The sequence below is a fragment of the Adelges cooleyi genome, unplaced genomic scaffold (assembly GCF_023614345.1).
Source record: "Adelges cooleyi isolate 19-005CV unplaced genomic scaffold, UGA_ACOO_1.1 ACOO_flye_CR_arks_rails_tigmint_CR_PRNA_108, whole genome shotgun sequence".
NCBI classification, from domain to species: Eukaryota; Metazoa; Arthropoda; class Insecta; order Hemiptera; family Adelgidae; genus Adelges; species Adelges cooleyi.
Window position 1 is genome coordinate 1,074,900 of NW_026095761.1, and position 12,178 is coordinate 1,087,077.

The 12,178-nt window shown below is 30.2% G+C and overlaps 1 protein-coding gene across 1 annotated transcript; it reads right to left on the minus strand.

Moving 5' to 3' along the window:
• Positions 1-4,864: 4,864 nt before the first annotated feature.
• LOC126837983 (probable protein phosphatase 2C 6) lies at positions 4,865-12,178 on the minus strand. The gene is made up of 9 exons (XM_050572039.1): positions 11,755-12,178; positions 10,416-10,674; positions 10,018-10,224; positions 9,900-9,953; positions 8,837-9,155; positions 8,496-8,589; positions 7,037-7,271; positions 6,719-6,939; positions 4,865-5,277 (listed from the first exon to the last, which is right to left on the minus strand). The coding sequence occupies exons 1-9, from the start codon at positions 11,863-11,865 to the stop codon at positions 5,086-5,088; spliced, it is 1,692 nt and encodes a 563-aa protein (XP_050427996.1). The 5' UTR covers positions 11,866-12,178; the 3' UTR covers positions 4,865-5,085.

Here is a 12,178-nt window from a genome sequence, read left to right on the forward strand (position 1 = left end):
CCACCGCATTAGGGTCTAAGCTTTAAAACGTATTATCGAAAAGCCTCGACGACAAAGAAAAAAAAAAATTGTTTTCGAAGCCTATAAAATTATACACTAGTTTTAATGCTCTCTTAGGTATACATTTATTAATTCTCAAAAGTACAGGCAAGAGGTTTTTGGATTCAAGTCACAATTAGCGGACACTTAAAAACTATAAACATACAGGGTTTTAAACATTTTTTCATGTAAAATATGTTTTTGCGAAATTTAAAAAAAAGTCATAATATTATAATAGTTACATGATTAAAAATCATTTTTCTAGTTCAAGTTAAAAAAATGATTTCAAAAATATAATTTTAAGGGGCAACATAAATAAATAATATTTGGTTTGCCTAATAAAATCAAAATGATAATTTAATGAAAATAATGATTTGCCAATAACAATTTTCCATTAAATTGTTTGTAAGTTTTTAGCGGTATAGGCTGGAGGTGAGGTAGACTGTAAAGTTATTTGTATGTCCAGGAAACATTCACCCTTACTTCTTACATCATTTATTATAATAACGGTTTTATTTTAACACCTTTTTAGTTAGGCCAATTATTTCAGAGCAAGATTACTGTACCGTAAAATTATAATAACTCAGTATGTAGCTGTAAAACAAATATAACAAATAGGTATATAACAAAAATAGTAAATCGTTTGCATTGGAAATACCTACTATTTTTTTTTAAATTAAATTAAATTAATATAACAGGAAGTTTGTTTTACAAAAAAAGCTTATGAATTTAATGGTACATTATTTTTGAATGCCAAATTTTATCAATAACTCATGCTACATAAAAAACATAACACTATAAATTAAGACACATTTACGATTTTAAAAATATATTTTTGCATGTGGAACTAAATTTAAAAAAAATTATAATAAATTAATACATTATTATACCTATGAGTATTGAGTATTAATACATTTTCCTTCGAATAATGTCGTTTTTAATAAGTGATTTTTTACAGTTTTAAGTTAAGTAATTATATTACCATAATAAGGCAATTATAACAAAATAGGGTTGGTTGTTTTATTTTCGATGACAGGCTAATATTATTAGCATAATATCAAAAAAACACATCATTATAATATTATTATAATGATGTGTTTTTTGTCGTAAATACGATATTTTTTTTTTTAATAATGTCGTTGGAAAGATCAAATAAACAAATATTATATTTATATTTCAATCAATACAAACGAATTGATTTGTTTTAGGTAGTTCATAGTTGTCGTTCTTTAATTAAAAATGTGTCGAAGATGTGTTGAACATCAATATAGATTTTACATCCAATGCTACTTTATCAATTTTTAGCTTAGTAAACTGAAGTCAAGTTGTCCTCTTGCTCTCATGAAGTATATTTTTTTTACCTTTATTCATTATTTTTTAATATAAAATGGAATTCTGTAGATGACCAAACAGGAAGGCATGCGCCAGTATAATATGACGTACAAGCTACTACGTCGTATATGCACTGCTACCTAGAAGTGTAATCACTGATCAATATGAAAAATCCTAAGCTATTGACATATAGTTTATCAGGTAAAATAATATATTTATTTTATAAGCAAGAATGCGTTAATTTATTAACGTCTAACTCACATAATAACAATGTTAAGTACACACGGAGAATTCAGTAAAAAAAATTGAACAATTGACGAATAAGCAAACTTAAATCGGTGTACCCAACCTCCCAACACAATAACTTCATTAAATTATACAGAGTCATTTCCTACTTTATTATATAAGACAAGATATAATACAGTACAATATTATCTCGATTATTTGTCTTATATCAACGCCGAATCGGTTAATTAAGAGCCGTTAAGCAACGCGGATATAATTAGTTTTGATAATAATTATTATTATATCTAAAGTGTGTTTACTATAATATTTTCATGATGTGCGTTATTATTATTTATTATATATTATTAATATTGCGTTTTTTTTTTTTTTGACATAATATTGTCGGACGTCACGTAAGCCTTGTAAACCTGTAAAAAAAAAAAAAAAATGTACACCATCAATACCATGACATTATATTTGTATACAAGCCGTGTAACGACTTATTATTCAGTCGATACATTATAGACACTAAAATAATCACAATAATTATAGCAACAAGTACACCTTACAGTACTTAGGTATCGACCCCGGAAACGGTCCACTTGACTAATGCTAATGTCATTTGTCATTGAACTTTGTCATTCAGTCATCCATCAAGTGTGTTTTTAAAAATTCCCTTAAAAAAACCGTTTACGATTAATTACAGTGTTGTTAAGAAACGACATTCAAAGCAACGATTTCCAATATTTTTAGCTTCGACGCGGAAATGAGAAGTTATTGTTTTTTTCCCTACTATTTGTGACTCGTCCAACGACATATCCTAAAACCGCCGAGCCGATTTATCCATGTAGCAAGTCTGTATATCAGGAATCGTACATGAAAGGTGCTTTATTGGGCCAGCGATTTAAACAGTTCATCCTTTGCCCTTTCAAAATTGAGCAAACGCTCTAAAATGTACATATTTTTCAAATTACCGTCCACTATAACTTTAAAAGAAAAAAAACAATATAGTTCCTAATATATGTATGGAATATTTTATAGCTACAGTAGTCAGTACTTTCAATATATGCCAAAAAAAAAATGGGTTTCTTATATAACTTTGTAAAGGCAATAGAAAATGACGAGGAATATATATATGTTTTCATCAGAGCTTAAAAATAATACACACGAATGGAACAAATTCATCTAGGCCCATTTTGGAAACGTGCATTTAGTTTTTGCACATTATTGAAAATGTAAGTTTTAACTAGGTTTGATCAATGAATAATTAGTAATTTAAAATGTACGATTTAATAATTAAAAGTCAAGTGTGACCAGAAAAAAACACTATTTAGTTTTAGAACCTACGTATAAAAAAAGCACACGTTGTGAAAAAAAAAGTTTGGCTCATAAAATAGATTATTTTCGAAACTATGTTATTGTCAATTTTTTTTTTTTTAGGAATCTGTTAAAAATGTATGAAAATAATCGATTAAATTTATAGGAGTGAACGAAGTGTAAAAGGTGGCAAATGGGCGTTTTTATTTTATAAAAATAACGAGATAGGGAACTTATTCCTTCACAAAAGGAACGTTAACAACACTGTTTAATTGGCATTTGCGCTTTATGATTCCGAATGGAAATTAAAGCTAACAATATAATTATAATTAGTCCCCAATTATTTCTTAATAAAACAGTATGATTTGTTTAGAATCTATATTAATAATTTTCAAAGAAGGGTATAATAGGATTCGGGGTCGGTATTTTGAACGTTCCTAGGCAATCGATAATAAATATATACATATTTATATTATAGCGAGGCTATCCCATTTTCGTAGACTCTTTTATTTTCATCAGTCATGTTTGAAGAAGACGTCAAGTTGGACAAAGCTGTGCTAACAGGCAACATGGTTTTTAGTTGACTAATACATGAATACATGAACATCTTTCAAAAAGCTTGTTTTGTGTTCATTAAACGAAATGTTATTTTTGTACTTAATACATTTTTTTTAAAAAGAAAAATTTCTTACAATATTATAAATTATATATAAAATATCCAAAAGGACCTCTTCACAAGCATTTATTAAGGCGTATTGTATAGGCAATTTTTCGCTAAAACTTAACATTAAGCTACAATTTTTAAACATACATATTACCACAGGAAAGAAGGATCTATTTTGATAAATTTTTTTTCAACTTTTATAACGCATGCAGGATTTCTTTTGTACAAAAACACATGTTTCTACTTCGAACGTACTGTCCTTCAGAATACATAGATTTAAGTTTTTCAAAAACATTTGAATTCTTCACAACATTTTCGTCACTTTAACACCTTCCCAACTTCGCTGTAGATTAAAAAATAAATGATATAAAACAGGCATGACTCAAAATAGAACTTCATAAAAAGGTGCATTAATTTTATAATTGTTCATCGCCATACTTTTTTTATACCATACAACAACTAACATAAGTGTATCGTCATAATTTTTATTGTACAGTAGCATTTATTATTTTGCAAACAAATCATACATCGTCACGGCATATATTTTCTGCTCGTCAATTAGTCTTCAACAATAATAAATATAAAAAGAATAAAATTAACATTTAAACATGTGTGGATTATTATGGACCTATAATACTTAAAAAAACTTTCTCTTGTACTGTTTAGGAGCTATTTTTTTATGCAAGTTGAAGAAGTTTAAATTTTTAAAAAACGTCAGAGAGTATTTTCATGATTTAAAAATTTGGTGTTTTATGCACAATTTATTTAAATTATGTAATTGATAAATTACAGTACAATAACTTTATCGTCGGAGAATATTTGTTTTAATCAATATGAAACATCATAACTTGATATGATATAAAAAATTACACTTTTTTTACAGACATTAATTTTGTTAGTTATAATATTAAAGCTACAAGCTTACCTTTTAAAAAAGAAAAATGTTGGGACGACAAATATTTTGGTCATAAAGTAAACTAACAATCCAATTGTTTTTTTCATACAGTATTATGTACATAATTTATTAATTTCTTTACATTTTTTTTTTAATTTCTCATAGTTGGGAAGGGTTTAGATAGGTCTCTTGAGATGATGCGAATTGAAAACTTATTCGCATTTTTTTTGTTGGCAAATAATTTAATAGTACATAGGCATGATGTTAACTTGATATATTGGTTTTACAATACGGCACGCCCTGTGCACTTTTTTAAGTATATGTTTTTGTATAAATATAAATCAAAGAGTTGTTCATGTCTAACTGTTAAAATTAATTATAAACTACATTAATATTAATAAAATAACTTTTATTACCATAAGAATTATGAAAAATATAATAGTAAACCTACACTACAATAATCTTACTGTTATGAGTCATTAAGACATGTTTTTTCTTCAATTTTAACTTAAAAAAATAAAAGTTTATCCATAAATCAGTCGTAGGTATTTGTGTATAATTCAGAAACAAATACAAACAGCTCGTCATACGTTCGAGATGAGAAGGAGGAACATTAGTGTACTGATTCGGATTCAGTCGAATCCAATTTGGGTCGTTTACATTCGGCCACGTCTTCAGCCGATTCCTCTTCGTCATCAGATCGTGAACGCTTCTGATTTTGTTTTAACTTCACTATGATACACGTCATGTTGTCACAGCCAGTTCCGTCGCCGAATGTGTTGGGAGCCAAACATTCATCAAATAACTTTAAAAAAAATATATAAACATCATTTTAATTTTTATCTTTATTCAAACATTCAAGTACAAGTTTTGTTTAAGTTAGTTTTAAAAAATGTCATCTCTGTCACACAAAAACTGCCAGACTAACCTCTATTTACCTTTGAAGCTGGAAAAGGTATTAATTTTACGATGTAATAAGTTTTTTTTTTAGTGTGTATCTGAAGTTTGAACCCACTCAAATATTTACTTGATCAGCAACTCAATTGATCAGAAATCATACCCGTTTGTCACTCCCAAGGGTTAAGTTAAAGAACTTGACCCTTAAAATGGGAATAACCACCTTCAAAAAATTGCAATTTGTCCATCTTTTAACTTAAACTAAGAATTTGAACAGTGAAAAAAGGTTTTTTATTGAATCAAGATTTGGTATGGAACTATTATAAATTATTGTTTGATTGAGAAAAATGTTCAAAAGGGACTTGTCAAATTTGAATTTTCCATACAAATTTCAATTTATTCTGACCATTATCTGTTACATAAAGTAATTTAAATTTAAAAATGATTGTTTTTAGTGGTTTTAAAATTCCTAAATTAAGGATAAGTTAACTTTTTCAACTTTAACTCCTCTTCCCCCACCCAAGCATCAACTAGATACAATTTCTGATCGATAGAGTTGCTGAACAAGTTAAAGTTAACCAATATCAATTAAAAGTTACAGGAAAATTAACAAAAATACAGCTTCAAAATTATTATTTTCTTATAAATCAGTTATTCGAATTCAAAAAAATTATCTTTAACATTAATATAGTTTTATTCAAATTGTTTTTCATTTTTTATTAGACTTTTGTTTCTCAAACATTATCTAAATAACAATTATTCCTACAAATGGAACATCTTACGACTTTACGGCAGGCACTGCATTTGTATTTTAGCTACGAAAAATAAAACTCAATTCACATTGGCGGTCTTAGTCAGTCCAATCACGGTCAAGGATTATGATGTATCATTCACATTCACGGTCACAAACAATCAAATCTAGACCAAAATCTGGTGGTCGGCTCCACCAGTTGCCACCAGCTGTTGTGTCGAATCCCTGTCATGATGGCATTTTCAATGCGAACTGATGAAAATCGCATTAATTTTTTATGAAGAGGAAGAAATAAGAGACAGGAAACGGAGTAGACGGTTTTGGTTTCACCCATTGATACAGACTAACGCGTTGATTGATTCACACTAGGCAATCTCGATCAAAAAGTTTGTGACCGCCGGGGTCTGGATCATGTGTTGACTGATCATGACCAAACCCGACTGGTCCATGATCTGATTGCGACCAATATTGTGAACTGTTCCATTAGATTATGCACTACCGATTTTGACCGGATAGTTACCTTGATCGGACCAAACCGAGACCGCCAAATGTGAATAATTGAGCTTAAGTGTAACCAAACAATCAACAAGTTCCTTACTTCTTCACAAATCGACGACAGCTTTATATCTGGCTTATTGATACGTTTGTCCACAAATTCAATGACCTCTTGGCTAGTCAGCGAATTCCAAATACCATCACATGCAATAACCAAGAAGTTCTCACATTCTGACTTCAAATTCAAAACTTTTACGTCGGGCAACGCGGTGATCATTTGTTCTGTATTTGGCAATTCTTTATTTTTCTTATAGTTATGATCGCCTGTTAATAAAAATGAGTAATGTCGATAAATTTTCAAAAAACACAGTGAGCAAAAAAGTCCTAACCCAAACCCTAAAGTATGAAAAAATTGTATTACCGAGAGCTCTTGACAAATTTAATCCTCCGTTAACTCGTCCATCGTTCGATACAGTGCCTCCAGCAGCAAGAATCCTCTTAAGTTCTGGCTCGTCTTCGGGTTTATGATCTTCAGACATATCTTCAGCTCTACTGTTTACAGAAACAACGCACCTCGAATCGCCTGCGTTGGCCACGTAAAGTTTGTTGTTTACCAATAGAGCCAAAACTGCCGTACATCCACTGTCCTTGCCGGGCTAAAAAATATTACATGATTATATAAAAATATTTTATTCCAACAATTAATAACATTTGAGAAAATATTCCAAAGATATAAAAAAAATAAAATAAAGGGATTTAAATAAATAATGTGTTATCACTTGTCACCTAACATTAAGTTCCAAATGATTTTTAAAAATAAGATTTGCAAATAATTACTGCCATATTACAAAAACATGTTTAAAATTAAATTAATATTTAACACTTAACTAACCGGCACTGAATCCGGGAAAAACATTTTACTGAAATATAAAAATTTAAGTTTTTAATGTTTACTTTATAAAATCAAGTAAATGAACTAAGCCCCCATAGAAATGACTACACATAATCATTCATTGACAAACACATGTTTAAACCTAGCTATTTAAACATTTAAATGATGTTAACAGTTAGTGAATTATAATTACATAAAATTATGATGTAGTACATTAACAAAATACTCAAATTTACTTAAGAAGTAGATTATTAGATATATGATATAAATAAAATTGTATTTAATTTAAAAAATTCTAATTTAATTTAAACAAAAAGCTAGCTTGGTCACGTAATAAGGGCCAAATCAATAACAAACAATGTTCTAAACTGACCCCACGGGGAAAGAGACCAATTAGAAGGCCAAAGCAAAAGTATTGATAAAAGCAAGAAGGAATGAAAACTGTTAGGGATAGACCATTTTAGTGAAGCAGCACAAAACAGAGAGAAATGGAGGGACGTTTGTTGTTTTGCAGCGATGGGCCTCAATGACCTCTAAAGCAGTATAAAGAAGAAAAAATATATACCAAAAATAAGTTATTAATTACAAGTTTTTTGTAAAGATTTATTTAAAGAACTTTTTTTTTTTGTGTAACTAATAATTAATAAAAATTATCATAGAGTGTGACTGAATACGAAACACTTTTCGTTCTTAAATATTTCTCAAAAATGTTGTATACATATTTTTTATACATTTTATATTAATTACAAATGGACAGTGTTTCAGTTCGTTGCAAAAACAGCCAAGTCAAGTTAAGTAATCCAATTGATACAACTTCACAATAGTTAGTCTTTAAAAGATTATAATATGTTATCTTATCTTAATTTGCAGAGTTTTAAATTATTTTATTCAACTAAAACTTGATGCCCCCCCCACTCATCTTTAATGATGTGTTCCCCCCTCATTAACAATAAATAATAAATATATACTAATATGTAAAAAAAATTACTTCTTCTTCTTCATCTTCATCATCACAAACTATTGAATCATCTTCTTCGTCATTTAAATCTTCTTCTTCACTTTCATCTGAATCTGATTCATCGCTATAAAATAAAACACATATTATTTTTTCTTAATTCGACAACACACATTGATAAAAATTAACTTAAAGGCCATGCAAAAAATTTAGTTTTTTTTTACAACCTTAAGAAAGCATCATATTTATGATGCTTTCTTAATATATAAAAAAAAAATATATATATATAAAAAGAGTCATAGGCTGCTCTTATTTAAAACCTATTCAAATTTTTTTTCCTATAAAAAATGTCACCGGGTAATATTGTTATTTACTTTGTGTTGATGGACGCTTCAAATATTTCATCATCTGAATCACTGTCTTCCGAATCTTCGGTATTTAATAATGTGGAAGTTCCGCCACTACTGCTACCACTGCCATTTTGACCTTTACTGCTGCTAGGACAACACTCAGCAACACTACTTTTTGGTGCAGATTCTTCAGCTCCGTTTTTGTTTTCACTGGTTTCATCTTTAGAATTACCATTAACAACCTTAGTGGTATCTGAAGAATCTGCAACTTGGCTGCTTTCTTCCGATTCCTTCTCACTACTAATTCCATTGGTGACAACGGCATCTGTAGAATCTGCGGTAGCTGGAAATTAAATGCAAATTTTAGAACTAAAATATTAGAACCATTTTAATAAATATCATTGGCCTAATTTGCAATTGTCCTAACACCAGTAGTGTAATCATTGAGGTACACCTTGTGTGTCGAGACTTCCTACTTTTCTTCTATGTATGCTTATACTACTGGTACAACACTGACTGTCAAATGTTGGGCAAAGTATTAATTAAATGGATATGGTTATTACATTACAGATGAAAAAATTATTTAAAGTTATTATCAGTGATTTATTCATTCAAAAATAAACAATAATAACTTTATTTGAACCTATGAAATAATTGTTCTTATATTTTGTTTGATAATTAAAAAAATTAGAATTGGAAAATTGCAATTTTCATCTTTTAATTTTAACATGCTATGACTTTGTGAGAAATTGTTATGGAGTTTATATTTGGTGATCCCTTTTTGAAAAATAACTTCAGATACAAATTTCACTACTCTCCTTTCATACAACTTTATTAAAAAAAATTTAGGTTCAAAAATTGTTTTAAAAGGTGTATGTAAAATTTTAATATCTATGTTCAATACAAATTTCAATTAGATCAGATAATTTTTCAACATAATGTAGTTTTTTCGGGGGTAGTTATTTCCATTTTAAGGGTGAAGGAGTGAAGTTATTCAACTTTTACCCAATTAGACAAGTTTGGAACTGAAACATTACGCAGAAGATTGGACAACTGCAAGTTATGATGACCAAATAATAAATTATACCTGTAACATTAGTACTATCGGCAGAATCACTTTCTTTGTTCGAATCGTCCTCACCTACAATTATTTTAAGAAAAAAAATGTATTAGATGAAAAAAAATGATATTTACAAAGAACTTACTACTGGATTTTGGTCTAGGTCTTAGTGGGGCTTTTAAGAAAGGTGACGCTGGTAGTTTGGACGACCCAGGTTGATCTATAGCATTTTCAACATCCAATTTTGACATAATTTTATTCTTGTATTTCAATATTATGTCTTCAATTGGCATATCGGCTTCTTTGTACAATTCATTCAACTCTTCTCCTTCTTCTTCTTCCCCATCATTATCTAAAAAATTGTTATCAAGAATGATTAATACATTATACTGAGATTCCAACAATATTTATTGTTACATTAAAATATGTTAACATAAGAAAACTGTTAATGAAAAAAAAACATAACTCTTTTTATAAGATTAAAGAAATTGATAAAATTAAAAAAAAAAAAATTAATTATTTATAAAATCAGTTCATTGTTACCATCTTCTTCGGTTTGATTGTTTTCTTCTCGGATGGCATTTAACGTTTCGACTACGGATGGTTCGATTAGGCTGTCATCGAATTCCAAATAAGCTTTGATCAAAGCTTTTTCATATTCTCCTTTCTCGAACCATTCGTTTTTAATAAGACCGGGCAATTTGTCCGCTGCGTACTGGGCAACTTCTGCACCGCCATGACCATCGAACACGGCAAAGAGTGATATGTTTTTATCAAAGTCTAGCAGGCAACAATGTGCGTCCTGTAAAATTCCACAAGCAATTATTTTAAACATCAATTAGATATTAAAATTAGGAAATGGTTGAAGATGGCAGCGCAATTCTAGTATAAGTAAAATTTTTACTGCGGTTTTAAATAATATTAAATTTAAGTCCAAAAATGGCTCTAACTTAGATTTTGCTTTATACCAGTTTTTTTTCTGCCAAAAAATTTGTTTAAGAAAACAACTGGGCACAAATGCACTTTACCAGATCTCTTTAGCCATCATGTAGTATTTTTACGCTGGTTCCAAATCTGAAATTTACGGACTTCTCAAGATCACAAGTTGTAGCTAGGTACTTTAACTGAGAATTACTGTTACACGAGAACCTGGTTCACCGTAGCAAGCTGTGGGAGTTGGTCACATCAGTGCTTCAATAGGGGTACATGCACTCGCTACTATAGTATAACCACTATTTTAAAGTACTCCTTACGCTTGATGGCTTTGAAAGCAGACTCGAGCCCTTATGAAGGCTCTTGGGACCTTCAGTGGACAAAAAAACCTTACCTAAAGGAAATAAATAAAGCTAACCTGTCACTGCTCTGTAAGCGGTAACCAACGTAACAGTCTAAATCGACCCAAACATAAAAAAAAAAAAAAGAAAGGACAAAAATTAGAGATCAACACAGGTCACAGAACATAAATCATTATAATATAATTACTATATTGTGTTATCAAACAAACTGCTGTGTTTTTCTATGTGATTCAAGCAGCACACGCGCTGTGGGCATTGCTAGCGACTCACACAACAACTAATATTCTCAAATTTCAACTATATATAAATCTTGAACAAGAGGAGCCAGCGGATATCGGATGGAAAAACACGGCAAGATGGAAAAAAAAGAAAAGTGCATTTGCTCCCAAAATTAATTTTCTGTTAAAAATAACAGCTTATAACTCGAAAAATACATTGGGAAAACGTCAAAACGCGTCGTTTTGCCTAGGAATCGTCAATGTTATACTTGAATGGTACGTATCGGGAGTAACAATTTTGAAAAGTGGACCGCTGTCACATTTGGAGGGAAAAACGCCGGTCGGTTTTTTTTGTTTACAAAATATTACCTCTTGACTCTCGCGCCATCCTTGCATGGAACTGGCGCCGCACGCCAACACGCCGTTTTCAAAGTCCTTGGACTCCTTGTCGGTTTTTGGTTTGCTCAAATAAGTCCCCATTTCTGACACCTAGATGATGGCGTTCACCCTGTAACTGCAACACGAGTTCGGATGGATATATTTCGACGGTGCGACGGGAGGTAAACAAAAGTATATAATGGCAACGGCGCGAATTCACGTCAAAAACAATAAAAACAGCAGATACGATTTGCGGTGCGGTGTCATTTATTTGACGCAATGCAAATCTAAACTAGAAAATAATAAAAACAAAATATCAACGACAAACCAGCACGCGAACCGACATGGACGGCGGCATCAATTATTATTTAACAATAAGAATCGAGAAAAACCCGTCGGACGCGGCTCCGCGCAA

Bases quoted from the DNA above. Each gene is read 5' to 3' on its own strand.
- LOC126837983 (XM_050572039.1), bottom strand. From the start codon at position 11,865: ATGGGGACTTATTTGAGCAAACCAAAAACCGACAAGGAGTCCAAGGAC. The intron at 9,954-10,017 runs GTAAGTTCTTTG...AAATAATTGTAG, and splicing joins ACCTAGACCAAAATCCAGTA to GTGAGGACGATTCGAACAAA. The intron at 7,272-8,495 runs GTAATTTTTTTT...AATATTTTTTAG, and splicing joins ATGAAGATGAAGAAGAAGAA to CCCGGCAAGGACAGTGGATG.